Raw genomic sequence first — 17,124 nt, 5'->3', positions numbered from 1 at the left:
CAGCACCAGCGGAAGGCACGGGACGGCTGTGTGGCTTTGCAGTTTTTAAGAAGCGGCGGGCGGAGTTGAGAGCTCTGCCCACCCGGGGTAAGTCTTTGACTTATCCCCTTTTATTGAATAAAAACTGCCGGAAGAATAGTGACTGCCGCTCCTCCCTTTCTCTAGCATATCAAGACGCGAATGCGGAAAGGAAGGAGAGGACTCCGCTGGGTTTCCCTTTTACTTCGCTGGATTTCTTAACTCCCTGGGACTTTTATGCTGTGGTGGATTCCACTGGACTTTTAATGTTGTGTTTTATTGATTTTTATTGTGTTATCCCTTGGCCAAGGTTGTTTTAATTTATCTTACATTTTTAACTATTTAAATATAATAAATTATATTTTTAATCTTACAGTTTAAATTGTGTGTTTCCCTTGGCGGCTCCACTGCTCTGCCCGTTTTTAGGAAGGTCTCCTTCCTTTTAAAAACACAAAACATCTTGGAAATAAAATCAGCCTTTCCGCTCCGTTACATAATTGGCGTTGTCGACATAGGATACGGAGCCAAGAGCAGTTGGGTTAGCCAGGGGAATAGCAAATATGATGATGCCTGTGTATCCCGGAGCCCCGTGGCTGCCGAAGTTTAAAGGGCCTGATCAGGATGTGCAATATCAGGAGTGGAAGGAGCAGATGCGGGGGCTGCTGGGATCTCAGGACTTGCCTGAAGTGAGGAAAGTTGCTATTGTGTTGGGAGCGCTAGCAGGTGAGGCTAAACGTCAGGTCAGTGTTCTTGAAACCAGTGAAAGAGACCAAGTACAAAAAATCTTTTCTTTTTTAGACTCTTTATATGGTGATCGTGTCCCCACCCCAGTTCTTAGGTCACAGTTTTTTAGTTGCACTCAGAACTCAAGTGAAACCGTATCTTCATTTATCTTGCGGTTAAGAGAATTATACTGTAGGTTGCGAAAGCATGATCCAGATAATGTCCCCTCTGATGCAGCCCTGCGAGATCAATTGTTGCTAGGATTGCGGGAGGGCCCTGTAAGTCAGGCACTGAAGGTTTATGTGCGGCGTAATCCAGACCAAGATTTTGCTGCCATACGCCAGGAGGCACTGCTCCTAGACTCAGAACATGTACAGCCCCAGTCTGAGGTAACCTGCCTGTCTGTAAATAAGTCTCATGCTCCTTTTAAAGTTGAACAGAAAGAAGATTGGAGGCAGGTGTTAAAACAGGAGATACTGGAGGATGTTAAGGCACAAATTAAAGGATTGGCACAAGAGCTAGTAAGGGAAATTAGAGGCTCCACTCAGCCAGCTGTAGCTACTCTTCCGCCTGCACCTCAGTTTAGGAGAAGACCGCGACAATCAAATGCTAGCTGGGATGCACAAGGTCGGCCTATCTGTCGGAGGTGTAAACAAGCAGGACATATAGCTAGGTTTTGCCAGACCTCCATGTCTTCCCAGCCAAGTTTAAACTAGATGACCCTGCTGCTGAGGTCCGAGGGGCGGGGTTTTTTGGTTCACCTAAGGAATTAAGGGCCACAGAAACATTTATTGGGCAGTGTCCAACAGTGAAGATAGTGATCGAAGGGGTGGAGCTTCAAGGCTTGTTGGATACCGGGTCACAAGTGACTTTGATACAGGAGAGTCTGTTTAATGAGTATTTTTCCCAGGCTAGGCTTGAGAAAACTCCAACCGCCTTTAGGCTGAGAGCCGCCAATGGTCTGGAAATTCCCTATACCACCTATGCTGTCCTGGACATGGAAATAGAAGGTGTTAAGGTTCCTGGACGCGGGGTTGTGGTGGTAAAAGATGACCATTGCACTCACCCACTGATTATTGGTATGAATGTTGTGACTGCCTGTTGGAATGTAATTAAGTGGCCGGAAAAGACTACTCCTGCCCCACAGCAGTTAACGAATCAGCAGGCCTGGAGGACTGCCTTCGCAACATGCAGACAGATAGAAGCAAGTACAGTGGAGGACGGAATGGTGGGGTATGTACGGCTAGCTGGCCGACGCAAAATTAAAGTCCCCCCGAGGAGTGAAATAATGGTGTGGGGCCGGACTCAGACGGGTCCGCAAGGAACAGACTATTGTGCCTTGGTGGAGGCACTGCCTGAAACCCCTGATGTGGGGGTGGCGAGAACCCTTGTCATGGTAAGGGCCGGGAGAGTGCCAGTGAGGATTTGTAACCCACACCCCTATCCTCTTTTTATAGGTCGCTACCAGAAACTGGGAAAGCTATCCTGCGTGGATGAAGCTGACGTACATGGCTCACAGGACCTGAGCCTGTCCCTTGGGACGGACGGTGTGGTGGAGGTGGCCCTGGTCGATAGTGGCGCCCCCACGGAGGAGGAGAGATTACCTGGGGAGATGAATAAACTGATTGAAAGACCTGACCTGTCTGAACTGCAACAGGGCGAGCTACGTGCTCTATTGCTTAAATGGGAGAAGGTGTTCTCTAAAGATGACGAAGATTTCGGGAGGACTGACCTGGTGCATCATTGTATCCCCACAGGTGATGCAGCTCCCATTAGAGAGAGGTATCGTCCTTTGCCCCCCGTAATGTATAAGGAAATGAGGAGTCTCTTGGTAGATATGATGGCAAAGGGAGTTATCCGGGAAAGCTGTAGCCCATGGGCTGCACCCATTGTTTTGGTGAGAAAAAAGGATGGCGCCTGGAGGTTCTGTGTGGACTACAGAAAATTGAATGCGGTGACGCATAAAGATGCTTTCCCCTTGCCACGAATAGAAGAGACATTGACAAGCCTTACTCGAGCGAAGTGGTTTTCCACCCTGGACTTAGCCAGTGGATACTGGCAGGTCCAAATGGACCCGATGGACAGAGAAAAGACTGCTTTTACGACCCCAGTTGGGTTGTTTGAGTTCGAGCGGATGCCGTTTGGTCTGTGCAATGCACCCGCTACATTTCAGCGCCTGATGCAGCACTGTTTGAGTGGACAGATTGCCGAGTCTTTATTGGTGTACTTAGACGACATTATCATTTATTCACCTGACTTTTCGTCTCATTTACAGCATCTAGATGAAGTGTTTCAGAGGCTGTGGCGTCATGGGTTGAAGTTACAGCCGAACAAGTGCGAGTTCCTGCAACAAGAGGTGAAATTTCTGGGGCATGTAGTGGATAAGTATGGTGTAAGACCAGACCCGGATAAGATTTCTGCGGTGATGGATTGGCCGGTCCCTGATACCATCAGACAGGTCAGATCCTTTTTGGGCCTGGCTGGTTACTACAGACGTTTTGTGTCCGGTTTTGCTCAAATCGCACGCCCTTTAAATGCATTATTGACAGGGGTCCCTGTGAACAAGAGAACAGACCGTCGTAAAGTACAGTGGTCCCCAGAATGTCAAACGGCATTTGAGGCCCTCAAAGCAGCTTTAACGCAGGCACCTGTTTTGGCATACGCAGATTACTCTCTTCCCTTTATTGTGTATACAGATGCCAGTGGCCGCGGGCTGGGAGCCGTTCTGGCGCAGGTTCAAGAGGGCCAAGAAAGGGTAATAGCGTACGCCAGCAGAAGTTTACACCACACGGAACGGAATGACGCAAACTATAGTTCTTTCAAGTTGGAGCTGTTAGCCCTTAAGTGGGCGGTTACCGAAAAGGTTAAAGACTATCTGACTGGTGCACGATTCGTTGTGTATACTGATAATAACCCTGTGGCCCATTTACAGACTGCTCGCTTGGGCGCAGTAGAACAACGTTGGGTTGCCCAGCTGGCCTCTTTCGACTACGAGATCAAGTATCGTTCGGGTAAGAGCAATATTAATGCTGATGCCCTTTCTCGACTCCCCACTGTCCCAGCAGAGCACCTGGAGGGGGCTGGATCAGAGCGTGGAGTCACTTCAGCAGCTATTGAATTGACCTGTGAGGTAGAGGGGAGTGACTGGGCAGAAGCACAAGTTCACGATCCGGATATTCAAGTGGTAAAACAACTTCTGGAAGCTCAGGTCGCACCTACAAAGTCAGAACGTCAGGCATTGTCGCATGGTGTGCGGCGACTCCTACAGCAGCAAAAAAGACTTTTCATTAAAGACGGAGTATTGTGCCGTAAAGTGTCGGACGAATATACCCAGGAGACTCGTCATCAAGTTGTGTGCTTTCCCTTGGCGGCTCCACTGCTCTGTCCGTTTGGAGGAAGGTTTCCTTCCTTTAGAAAAACGACACTGTGGGAATAAAATCAGCCTTTCCGCTCCGTTACATAAATGGCGTTGTCGACAGGATACGGAGCCAGAGCAGTTGGGGTAGCTGGGGGAATAGCAAAGATGATGTATGTGTATTCTGGTGCCCCGGTATGTTTGAAGTTTAAAAGGTTGGACAAAAGAAGAAGATGGAGGATGGATTGTTGGAGCCAAAGCTAAGGACCCTTGAGCAGATGAGTATGGACAGTGTGCACAAGTATAAGTGTTGGCCACACCAAGAATGAATGAAGAACGTCCAACCGAGGTTGTCATGGGAGGCCAGCTGCAGGCTTGCGGGAGGTGGGGCAGCAGTGCTTGGGATTAAGCACGAGATCCAGGTTAGGCCTGGAAGTATCCCCACGGTAGCAGTGTAGGACCTTATGGCTTCCGGGTAGCTATGCTAGGAGGACGTGAGAGTGATTGCTCGTTTGTGGCCTTGGACTGAATGGTGCACTTGCTTATATTTTTGCTTGGGGGTAGAAGACGGAACCGGACTCCAAGAAAGCTTCATGATTGGTAGCTGGGCCTTAGCAGGGACTGCTAATCTTTCAGCTTGGGGGGATGTCACGGGGTGAAACGGGACAAGTTATTTAGAGTTTTTTATTGTGCATGTTTTGCAATGTTTTATCTGTTTTAATATTTTAATATTGTATATTGGGGTTGTTTGTATGAGTTTTATTGCATGTTTTTATCTTATTTAAATTGAACACCTGTCCTGGAAAGACTCCGCCCCTACCTGATAATAAACTGTTCACACCTGCGAGAGATCCCAGAGAGGCCAATAAGAGGGCCTGGCAGACCAAAGGAAGCAGTTCGACCGAGAGGCTTGAGAGACGGCCAGGAGTAAGTGGTGCCAGGCGGCAGCGCCTGCAAGCCGAAGGGGCTGGTGGAGCTGGGCGTTAGGACCAGCGCGCAGAGGCACCAGCGCGGGAAGAACGGACAGTACCAGCGCACAGGGCACCAGCGCAGAGGGCACCAGTGCAGAGAGTGACAGTACCAGCGGGGAGAGCGGAGACAGCACCAGCGGAAGGCACGGGACGGCTGTGTGGCTTTGCAGTTTTTAAGAAGCGGCGGGCGGAGTTGAGAGCTCTGCCCACCCGGGGTAAGTCTTTGACTTATCCCCTTTTATTGAATAAAAACTGCCAGAAGAATAGTGACTGCCGCTCCTCCCTTTCTCTAGCATATCAAGACGCGAATGCGGAAAGGAAGGAGAGGACTCCGCTGGGTTTCCCTTTTACTTCGCTGGATTTCTTAACTCCCTGGGACTTTTATGCTGTGGTGGATTCCACTGGACTTTTAATGTTGTGTTTTATTGATTTTTATTGTGTTATCCCTTGGCCAAGGTTGTTTTAATTTATCTTACATTTTTAACTATTTAAATATAATAAATTATATTTTTAATCTTACAGTTTAAATTGTGTGTTTCCCTTGGCGGCTCCACTGCTCTGCCCGTTTTTAGGAAGGTCTCCTTCCTTTTAAAAACACAAAACATCTTGGAAATAAAATCAGCCTTTCCGCTCCGTTACACAAGCATGTTCGTACATATTTTCAGGAAATGAGGCTTGAGGAGGAGAGGTGGTGGAGATGAGGGAGGGGAGACACAATAAAAAAGAGATTATGAAAAAACACATGTACAAATGTTAAATGGTTATATGTAGCTTGAAAGATCAATTTATGATCTTTAAATTACAAAGGTGACTCTGTTCATCTGGATGAGGCTGCTGGCAGGGTTTTCGCTAATGTGTCAGGAGTATTGAAACAGTGGAGACGCATTTTTTCTAAACACAGCATCTCTGTGGTTTTCAAACCCCAAAACAAGCTGTGCCAAAAACTGGTCCACCCCAAGGATCGGGTCCCCCAGGACAAACAGAGTAATGTAGCGTAAGCTGTTAAGTGCCACGAGGGTTGCCGTGATTTATACATGGGGGAAACCAAACAACCTCTGGCTAAGCGGATGGCACAACACACAAGAGCTAACTCGTCAGGCCAAAACTCCGCAGTCTATTTACACCTACAGGCCAGTAGACACTCAATGATGAGGATGTACACATCCTGGACAGGGAGGAATGCTGGTTTGAGTGGGGAGTCAAGGAGGCCACGTGAAAAGGGAAAGACCATTTCTGAATCGAGGGGGCCTGAGGGTACATATTTCACCATCTTACAGTGTTGTGATTGCAGACATTCCCCAACTTTTTGAACGGTACTCATAGCCATTTGTCAGTGATCACTGATCAATGCAATGGTCATGACAATATGGATATTATTGATCAAGAAACTGACTTCACAGCCCATTGTTCGTTAGTGTTGCTAGTTTCATTCAATATGTAAATGTATTGTTTATAAGGTTGGGGAAATGTGCAGTCAGCTGATACTGAAGGAGTCACTTGGATGAATGACCTAACACTTCTTCTCCCACTAAAAACGCTACGTCCAGATGAACAGAATGAACTAGTACATGGCCGGTCTTTAGCCACATATATAAAACATTAAGCAGAACATGGATGTCCATCTTGTATTCAAGATGGCAAAGCAACATGGCGGCTTTCACAACCTAGTTCCCGCTCCCATGTGTAATTTCAATTTGCTGGAAGACGTAATTACACACATCAGTGTGTGTTTATGACTACAACATTGATTGCTTTTCTATTAAATAACCTAAAAATTACTTACTGTACCTTTAAGAGCGGGGCATCTTAGAAAAAAAGAAACCTGATGATCAGTTGACCATTGGTTGAGAAATCAAATATAATGCTGTTCTTCAGAAAAACAACAAAACAAAGACTTTCTAGAATATTTCTAATACGATACATTATTTTACATCACTTCCGGACTAAAGCTGGGTACTACCCATCACCTTTACGTTTCCTGCAGTCTAAACCGGAGGGCATAGGGAGACGTGGCGTCTGTAGCGGAGGGGTGTTTGCTCCTCAGCACGCCGACTTTCTCCAGCATGGAGCAGCCACACAGTGAAGGAGGAGAGCCTGCAGAAGCTGCGCAGCACCGCCCCCCAGCGCCTCTGCAGAGTTTCCGCTTGACACCCACGGCAGCCTGATGGGATGCATGCGGAATGTTTGAGGCGGGCTCTTTTGGAGGACCCAGGTGTTGGGACGGCGTCCAGCAGCTATTAGGGCTTATCGCTACAGTGTTACAACACATCAGCATTACCTGGCGCTGAGCCACTTTGGACGCAGAGGTCGACGGGCACGGCTCTCTCACTCTCTTTCGCTCTGCTGATGAGTGGAGAAGACTCCTACACGGAAGTTGTTGTTGTCGGATGGCATCTCTTTCCCAGAAGTTCACAATGAGGACGGGCGTCTTTCTGCTCCTTCTCGCAGTCTTCACCTGTGGACTCGCGCAGGTAGACCACGATGACGCCCCCGAGGAGCTGCAGGTGGAGACCTTGGTGAGTATTACAATGCAATAGCAGCAGCTCTAACACAACTGCAGCCACAAAGATGCATGAGTATTAACAGCTAACTCTTCTGACCAAAGGTGAAACCCGAAACTTGCGCCATGCTTTCCAGAATGGGAGACACGCTGCAGATCCACTACACGGTGAGTCCACGGCTGCTGATGTGTATCGCTTCACTGAGATTTGCGAGGAGAGAAGCTGAGTGCGTGCGCGGTTCTTGTCTATGTGGCACCGTGTGCGTGAACCATGTGGACCTGCGCTGTGTTTGTGCATTTTCGTACACACGTGAATAAAACAAAGGCTTTGCCGCGACTGAACGGCTCTGATCGTCAGCCAGTGCTTCACTGTGTGCTTTAAATGTGGTTTTATGTGGAGATCCACTCTGATTTTACTGTGTAACGATGGGGCGGTGCAACACGTCAGCAGTAGCAGTACCAAGACCACAGCTCGTAGTTTTGCCACTCAACCTGAATATAGAAACTTACTGATTAATTATATAGATTTCAAGTGGCTAAAAACTATGTAAAATTGGCTTTTTAAAGTACATAATTTTGCCATTACAACCCAGAAGTCCAAATTTAACTGCTGCAATTCTTTTTTTCACCTGGAGTAATAATTAATATAAAAATTAGTTAGTTTGCTGATGCCTCACAGGGAATTCTGGGTTCACATCCAGTGTGTGTGGCATTTGCATTTTCTCTCTGTGTACTCAAACTTCCCACAGTCCACAGGCAAACGTGTTAATTAGTGCTACCAGTGCTGATGCATAATATCCGCAGTGGGACACATGGCTGCAATAAACCTTACATGGTCTTGACTTTGTGTCAGTTTATCAAAATCCCATTACTTCTATCTCTGAGATCACTGTCCTCTGCTCCTCCAACACGGGTCCATCTTACGGCAGCAGTTGGTCAAGTGGTGACTTTAAACTGGCCCCTCGGTGTGAATGTGAATGGTCATCTGTCTCTCTGTATTAGCTCTGTGATAGACTGCCAACCTATCCAAGGTGCGTTCAGCCCTCCCTGCCATCTTGAATTAGATAAGTGGAAGAAATGGATGAACAGATAATAAAAAATACAAATACAAAAAAAAATCTTGTGCTTCAAAGGTGGCAACAACTCACAACAAATGTCGAAAAAGACAAAAAACTAGAAAACTGTAAGCATCACTGTTATACCCATAAAAATAAAACTGTATACAACAAGAAATTAGACAGTTTGAATAGAGAATAAAACATTTGCTACGCTGTTACACCCTGGTTACTCAGTTTAGGCAAATGAAAAACATGTTTATTTATTATGAATCTTTAAACTTACATTTTGTTTTTGCACCTCTCTAGTTCACCTGGTGTTAAAAAGACATTCATTAAGGGTTCAATTAGACTCTGAGTGCTTTTTAATTGTTAATTAACGCTTCATGATTTAGCTCTTTGTGGACTCAAGTGACACAGATGGCACAGGATTGCTTAAATGAAAGTGTGTTCAAAGAATCTGCTGCAGGGAAATATTTTGCTCATATCTGACTCATATTTGGTCATTCGTTTACCAACATCCATCCATCCAGCCATTCGCTTCCACTTATCCTTTTCAGGGTCGCGGGGGGCGCTGGAGCCTATCCCAGCTGTCATAGGGCGAAAGGCGGGGTACACCCTGGACAGGTCGCCAGTCTGTCGCAGGGTCGTTTACCAACATTTATATTATAAAAACTGATATATGGTGAATTTTTTTTTTGCAGAAAGTTGCATAAAAGCTTTATATATTTATTAGATAACCAACTGGAGCTACAGTAGCTTTGCTTAGCTGAAAACAGAAATAAGAGCTAGTTTGTTTTGTCACAAGTAACAAAATTTGTTTCTAACATCTGTAAGTGATGTGTTGTGGATGTGTAGAAAGCTGGAAGGCAGATTTTGTTCCGTTAGCTCCCTCCTGGTTCCAATGGCGTGTCCAGCGGGGTGGCCTGGGGGGGCACAGGCCACCCCCCCAACCAGACTGGCCACCCCAGGTGCCACCCCAAAGGCAAAACAATAAAATTCAATCAAATATCAAATGTCCGATTATGTTTTCACGGTGAAGCTCAGATATCCGATTGTAAGTGAATGCAGCATCCTTCTGCGCTATGTGCATCACGTTAGCAAAGGTAGGAGAGCCAAGCGCGAAAGACGTCACTGCAGGAAACAATTTTTCGGTGAAAGAAAATGAGGACAGAATAAATGTCACGGTAAGTAATATTAAGTTTGTTGAGTTTAGTAAACTTCGGTGAAATTAGAATACCAAGGAAAAAATAACACTTAAAGAATTATTGCAGCCGTGGAATATTTCAGACAGTTTGCTGCTGTGGGGAGCTAACATAAGAGTTATGAGTTATAAGATGTAATCTAAGTCGTAACATTGCTGTATGGAGCTGCAGATTTGGTTGCAGGTTAACATCGCTGGACTGGCCATCGGGCTTATTTGACTTATTTTTTATTTTTTTTGTAACGGCATGAACAATGAGAGGTGGTGGATTGGCCAGATGCAGGTCGATGTGTAGAAATAACTCCGTTGTTTGGTGGTGGCTATGGCGGGGCTTCCACAGAGGCCAGCAGGTGGATGAGGGAAGGGGAGGCAGGAGGAGAGACACGAAGCAGCCACCAGTCCGAGTGTCAGGTGAACTGAACTTCAGGTAAGAAGTTATGACCTGCAGTCTCTCTGGGTCAGATATAAACCAAGTTTAGGTGGAGTTTATTTTAGTTGTGCTGACTTTTTACCGTCAGTTGCAATAACTCATACTGCGTTCTAGCCAGCTTGATGGAGTTTTTAGGTGGGTGGGTGCTATGATGTTACTGATAGTGAACTTTATTTTATTCATAAGGTTAGTTAGTAGAGTTGCCAACGGCTCCTTAAAAAAATGGAATGGTCCCTCATTCAGAGAAAATATTACACGTTTCGTATTGAGCTGAGACGCAGTTTGTCCCGAACTTCAGCTAGGATGGAAAAAGACACAAAGCTGGATTTATTCTGTCGTTATGCGGCACAGCTGCTTCTTCTCTCATTCTCTCCCCCTGCCTCTCCTGTTGCTACTTCAATCATGAAACTGATCAATGATCAGCTGATCAGCTTTTCTCTCTTGTTTATTTATCGCCCACTTTGCGCCAGAAAGAGGAAACCAGCGGATGTCGCGCTAAACAACAGCAGCACGTTTAAGCTTGATCAGCTGTTGTTAGAATGTATTTAATATTAATTTCTATTATCAGCTGATGTTTGCTGGAGCCACAGCTGTAAAGCTGCTGGTCATGATGTCAGTTTGGATATGTGGTGAGAGGGAAACATGAAACCAGGAGATGTCCTTACTGAATCATCAGAGCTGAACAGGTGATGGAGAAACAGGTTTACCTTTTAGGTGACATGAATGAGTTGAAGTTATGAACTGTTTCTGAGAGACAAATAACACCAGGATCCTTTTTTATGTAGCTGACAGCTGGTAACTGTGCAGGGGCGGGTCTAGCAAAGTGTTGCCAGGGGGGCAGGTAGGGCATTAACAGGGAGAGGGGGGCACAAAGAAATACTTTTCTTTCTTATTCTCATTTAAAATATCTAGCTTTTATTAAATAATTATCTAAATCTTACAACCAAAGTTTTTATCTGACGTAAAATGTATAGAAATCATACATATACCAACAAGACTGTACATCACTGTCACCACAGCGTTTGTTTTCATTCAAAGGCTTTATGGCTTTAATACCTGGTGGGTCGGTCTGTAGTCAAAATGCCCGATTTTCTGTCCCAGTCCAGCCCTGCAGGTTATACTGGCAGTGTCACCATGCCAGCTGAATGTATTTCATCATCAGCCAGTGCTGTTCTTTATCAATATTACCAAAGTTTACCATAAGGCAGCATAGAAAGTATTTACTTGCTTTCAGGTTTTATTCAAATATTAGTCTTTTCAGTTGTTTCTCCACTTTTTTCCTGTTTCAAAATCAAACACCAGTTTGTGAGAAGATTATCTTCTTTTTTTAACAGGCAGAGAAAGTTTTGCATTGGCTAATTTGTCAATTGTTTGTTACAAATGTTCGTATTTTAATATTCAAAAATGTTTTTGCCCAAAACATATGTGCACTACATGTCAGTAAAAATGCTATGCAAATATTGCTGTCCTTGAATGCTGAGTAAACACTGACAAAGCACTGATTGTATCTCTTGTACTTTATCAACGCAGTATCTAAAAACTTTGCACCGTAGTGGTTAAAATCTCATTCTAATAAGAGTTAAAAGTGCATTTGGTTATTAGGTTTATAGGATTATTGAATTATGGTTAATGGTTGGTAGAATTTTTTTTTTTTTTAAACATTATCTGCCAATTAAATCTGCCACCCTTCTCCAAATCTGTGCCCCTACCTGGCCCCCCCAACAAAAATTTTCTAGACACGCCACTGCCTGGTTCCCGTCTTAGTGCCAAGGTAATCCAACCACAGACATGCCTGGCAATCAGTCTTTTCATCTAACTCTTAGCAAGACAGTGAATTACAAAACTGTCAGGACCTTCCTTTAAGGTGTAAGCACTGTGGCTTATTTTCCCAGACATGGATTAAGACGAGTCCTAGACGAAGAACTTTTTGCAATAGAGAAGTTAATTACTAATCTTTTCAGGGTTGGCATAGACTTAATCCACATCTGAGAAACTCACCAAGTGAGTCTGTCTTCTTATTGCATCAATAACTCTCTCACACACACACACACACACACACACACACACACACACACACACACACACACACACACACACACACACACACACACACACACACACACACACACACACATATATATACATATATATATATATATATATAAAACACCCAGCACGCCCCTGCGGGCGGTTTATCCTTCAAGCTCGGGTCCTCTACCAGAGGCCTGGGAGCTTGAGGGTCCTGCGCAGTATCTTAGCTGTTCCCAGGACTGCGCTCTTCTGGACAGAGATCTCCGATGTTGTTCCCGGGATCTGCTGGAGCCACTCGCCTAGCTTGGGAGTCACCGCACCTAGTGCTCCGATTACCACGGGGACCACCGTTACCTTCACCCTCCACATCCTCTCGAGCTCTTCTCTGAGCCCTTGGTATTTCTCCAGCTTCTCGTGTTCCTTCTTCCTGATATTGCTGTCATTCGGAACTGCTACATCGATCACTACGGCCGTCTTCTTCTGTTTGTCTACCACCACTATGTCCGGTTGGTTAGCCACCACCATTTTGTCCGTCTGTATCTGGAAGTCCCACAGGATCTTAGCTCGGTCATTCTCCACCACCCTTGGGGGCATCTCCCATTTTGACCTCGGGACTTCCAGGTTATACTCAGCACAGATGTTCCTGTACACTATGCCGGCCACTTGGTTATGGCGTTCCATGTATGCCTTGCCTGCTGGCATTTTGCACCCTGCTGTTATGTGCTGGATTGTCTCTGGGGCATCTTTACACAGCCTGCACCTGGGGTCTTGCCTGGTGTGATAGACCCCAGCCTCTATGGATCTTGTGCTCAGAGCTTGTTCTTGTGCTGCCATGATTAGTGCCTCTGTGCTGTCTTTCAGTCCAGCTTTGTCCAGCCACTGGTAGGATTTCTGGATATCAGCCACCTCCTCTATCTGCCGGTGGTACATACCGTGCAGGGGCCTGTCCTTCCATGATGGTTCCTCGTCTCCCTCCTCTTTCTTGGGTTTCTGCTGCCTGAGGTATTCACTGAGCACTCGGTCAGTTGGGGCCATCTTCCCAATGTATTCTTGGATGTTCGTTCGTATATTCGTGTATATATATATATATATATATATATATATATATATATATATATATATATATATATATATATATATATACATACATACATACATACATACATACATACATACATACATATGTATGTATATATGTATGTATATATATATATATATATATATATATATATATATATATATATATATATATATATATATATATATATTGAATGACTTCTTGTATTTATCTTTAAAGCAATAAATGTGTTTTGTGGTTAAAAAGACAGTGTTTCACGCTTCTTTAAGCTCAAACCTGCCTCTGTAAAATATGCACCCACTGAAATCTCTCAGCATTTTTTAAAAATTCTCGGCACCACCTCACTCTTCCTGTTGAATGTTTTCAGGGTAAACTGATGGATGGAAAGGTGATTGACACATCTCTATCCCGGGATCCTCTTGTTGTCGAGCTGGGGAAGAGGACAGTCATCGCTGGTAAGTTATCGAATGACAATCCTTAAGAGCAGCTCTGTCAGAGTGATTAGCTTATATTACATAATTAGTGGTGGGCGTGCTTTTTATACTGATCGAATGTCTCTGTACAAATTTCATATCAGGTCTGGAGCAAAGCTTGATTGGCATCTGTGAAGGGTAAGTGAATAGCAAACCAGTTAATTCACGATGCATGCCGTCACAAATCAGAAATACCAAAGTGGATAGTTTTGAAGTGAATCTGAGGAATGCTTCCTGTATGTTTCTGTTCTCTCATTCAGGCAGAAAATCAAAGCCACTATTCCCTCTCACCTCGCATATGGAAAGAAAGGTTACCCTCCAACAATTCCAGGTACTAGACTAGAAATATCCTACAGCACATGGCAGCGTGACAAATATAAAATCAATATCATATTTCCATATGTATATATAATATAAAGGCAAATTTGGAAAACCCTATGGGTGTCAAATCCAGCGAAGTCTGTTCCAGGACTACAGCTTTAGGTGATCTGTTAAAAAAAATGCTGAGTGGATGACAGATGAACGACAAAAACAGCAAAAGCAACTGTTTCCATGACGGAGATTCAAGAGTCTTTATTATAATTATGCAAGCATAACAAAATGAAGACAATACTCCCTCACGTGATGCAAAAACTTCTGACAGAAATATAAATACAAAATACAGTATTTAAACATTAAATATATACCGACCCGTATTTAAAAGTTTATACATAGTTATGACGACAAGATGACAGGTCATACAAAGTTTGGTTAAAGAATTCATGATTTACAGGAATCACATTTCTGCAGCGACGTGCCCACACTCTCTGGCACCATCATCAAAACACCATAAAAAGAGATCATTTGTCCAGTAAAATATATGTAGATAAACACTTGACAAATTAAAGGAAAAAAAGTATAGGAGGCATCTTAGTAAGCTGCTGTTCCACCACACATCTGAATACCAGGTTTCTAAGATGTACTTTTATTACCCATCAGCCATAATAGGCTGATGGGGTATAGTCGTCACACTGTTGGGCAGCTAAATTTGTGAATGCCATAACTCATGAAGTCAAAGGAGCTTGCAAAGAAAAGCATCTGGACTTCTTTAAGTTACTTGAAGACGTTTCACCTCTCATCCGAGAAGCTTCTTCAGTTCTAAGGTCACTCATGAACTGACCATCAGTGGTCTGTTTCAGTGAGGTTTAGTAACTGAAGGCCTTCATCATCAGTAGAAGTGTTTTACCATAAGATAAAGGCGATCACTCGTGGCTTTTCTTTCAGCTTACTATCACCTCAAGAATATATCAAGGATAAAAGATCTGATGTCTCAACAGGACCTGGAAAAACTAGTGCATGCATTCATCTTTAGTAGGCTTGATTACTGTAACAGCATCTTTACAGGTCTACCTAAAAAAAAATCAGTCAGACAACTACAGCTCATTTAGAACTCTGCTGCTCGAGTCCTCACTAAGACCAAAAAAATGGACCACATCAGTCCAGCTCTGAGGTCTTTACACTGGCTGCCTGTCCGTCAGAGGATAGACTTTAAAGTTCTGATGCTGGTCTATAAAGCTCTGAATGGTTTAGGACCAAAATACATCAGTGACCTCCTGACCCAGTATGAACCTTCCAGATCCCTCAGGTCATCTGGATCCGGTTTTTTATCAGTTCCCAGAGTCAGAACCAGACACGGAGAAGCTGCATTCAGCTTTTATGCTCCTTATATCTGGAACAAACTCCCAGAAAGCCTCAGATCAGCTGAAACAGTCAGTTTATTTAAATCCAGGTTGAAGACTCACCTGTTCTCAGCTGCATTTGAATAAAACACCAAATCCACACGTTTAAGCTTAAATTTCAAAACTTACATTTTAACTACTGATTTTATCTACTGTTCTGATTTTACTGACTGTTTTTAAAAAAAAATCTATTTTAAATCATGCTTTTTATTTGTTTTTGTTTTTTAATGTCTCTGTAAAGCACTTTGAATCACCTTGTTGTTGAATTGTGCTATACAAATAAACTTGCCTTGCCTGAGAGAGTCTGATCATGCCCTCAGGATGAGCTGCACCCCCCTGTCTAAGCCTTTCTGCTACATGGGGGAAACGATATCTTCTGATGTGTCCTGATTTGATTCTTCCGAGTTAATTTCTGAAAATATATGCAGAGAGGCACTGCGTTGCGTGGAAGCATTTCATTACATTGTTTTTGTTTCTCCAGTTAACTTTTATATGTTTTTCCCCTTTATTTTCTGACTCATGTAACATATAATCATAAACAATAGATATAACCTTTAAGAGCTTTTTGCAGAATAGTGACTGTGATATGGATCTGTCCTAGGTAATGCTGCTCTGGAGTTCGAGGTGGAGGTGATTTCACTCTCGCAGCAGACGCAGTGGCAGAGGATGGTCAACGATGTGTTCCCCCTGGTGTGTTTGGCCCTGGTGCCCACTCTGCTGGGCTTGGTGGGACTTTACCTCTACAAAAAGGCCAGTGCCCAGAAGGCTAGCAAAAAGAAGGCCAAGGATAAGAAGATCAAGAAGAAATAAGGACAAATCACTGAACTATTTAAATAAATGTTTTTTTAATTGAACTTGTTCTTTATGTTTGTGTTGAATTGAGATGAGATGGATTTAGAGTAGGTCCTTGTCCATTGGTAGTATGCCAAGACTTTAAAGGCTGTTATGTGCTAAGTGTCCTCTCAGGACAAACAGAAAATTGCAGGTGAAGAACCTGAAACTGACAGTGCTTGTATCTGAACAGGCTCTTTCTAGGAGGTTAGGCTCACACTGTATTCAGATCTCAAATCAAATGTATATTTAGTCCATGCAGCATGCCAGCTTCAAACATACATACAGAAGCACTGTCCTGCATTGATCTGACAGGTGGAAATCATCTTGGGAGCAATTGAGAGAGCAGAGAACAGCAAATACAGTGACATAGAAAAGTGGAGTGTGTGGGTAGGATTAATAAGAAAGGTATTTTAATTTTGAAGTTCAACAGCAAAGACTCACAGGTCAAATATTAGTATCTAGTGGGATGTGTCCAGACACACATCATATCATCATCCAGGGAGTTGGCTGTCATAATCCTGATAAATTTCCTACAGTTCAGTCACTGAAAAGAAAGATCACATTTACTTTATAGCAATACTAATTTGGGCAACTGGTAAGCTGTAAACCAATGGAACAGCAGACTTTTAGATGTTTATTTATTACAAAAAAACCCCTCATTTGTTAAAAGTTATTTCACCAGAAGAAGCATAAAGGGACTGTTTAGAAGCACCTGCTTCACATCCTCATGTAAC

At 43.9% G+C, this 17,124-nt stretch overlaps 2 protein-coding genes across 2 annotated transcripts; both read left to right on the top strand.

The window, feature by feature from the left end:
- The first annotated feature begins 578 nt into the window (after nucleotides 1–578).
- LOC146574331 (uncharacterized) lies at nucleotides 579–3,858 on the top strand. Its single transcript, XM_085275473.1, has 4 exons — nucleotides 579–741; nucleotides 1,443–3,199; nucleotides 3,438–3,496; nucleotides 3,807–3,858. Exons 1-4 carry the CDS (start codon nucleotides 579–581, stop codon nucleotides 3,856–3,858), a joined length of 2,031 nt encoding a protein of 676 aa, XP_085131599.1.
- Nucleotides 3,859–7,190: 3,332 nt separating this feature from the next.
- On the top strand, nucleotides 7,191–16,410 carry fkbp11 (FKBP prolyl isomerase 11). Its single transcript, XM_085273925.1, has 6 exons — nucleotides 7,191–7,583; nucleotides 7,673–7,735; nucleotides 13,733–13,820; nucleotides 13,943–13,976; nucleotides 14,099–14,169; nucleotides 16,158–16,410. Exons 1-6 carry the CDS (start codon nucleotides 7,455–7,457, stop codon nucleotides 16,364–16,366), a joined length of 594 nt encoding a protein of 197 aa, XP_085130051.1. The 5' UTR covers nucleotides 7,191–7,454; the 3' UTR covers nucleotides 16,367–16,410.
- Nucleotides 16,411–17,124: the final 714 nt, after the last annotated feature.

This window comes from Mchenga conophoros, linkage group LG5 (genome assembly GCF_057382185.1).
Source record: "Mchenga conophoros isolate Kocher_MC1m ecotype Shallow Benthic linkage group LG5, M_conophoros_male_GT1.1, whole genome shotgun sequence".
Lineage (NCBI taxonomy): Eukaryota > Metazoa > Chordata > Actinopteri > Cichliformes > Cichlidae > Mchenga > Mchenga conophoros.
Note: the sequence above shows the minus strand (reverse complement) of the source record. Positions and strands in the feature narration are given on the sequence as shown.

Bases quoted from the DNA above. Each gene is read 5' to 3' on its own strand.
- LOC146574331 (XM_085275473.1), top strand. From the start codon at position 579: ATGATGATGCCTGTGTATCCCGGAGCCCCGTGGCTGCCGAAGTTTAAA. The intron at 742-1,442 runs GTGAGGCTAAAC...ATGTCTTCCCAG, and splicing joins TGTGTTGGGAGCGCTAGCAG to CCAAGTTTAAACTAGATGAC. The intron at 3,200-3,437 runs GTCAGATCCTTT...TTGTGTATACAG, and splicing joins TCCCTGATACCATCAGACAG to ATGCCAGTGGCCGCGGGCTG.
- fkbp11 (XM_085273925.1), top strand. From the start codon at position 7,455: ATGGCATCTCTTTCCCAGAAGTTCACAATGAGGACGGGCGTCTTTCTG. The intron at 7,584-7,672 runs GTGAGTATTACA...TTCTGACCAAAG, and splicing joins AGCTGCAGGTGGAGACCTTG to GTGAAACCCGAAACTTGCGC. The intron at 13,977-14,098 runs GTAAGTGAATAG...TCTCTCATTCAG, and splicing joins TTGATTGGCATCTGTGAAGG to GCAGAAAATCAAAGCCACTA.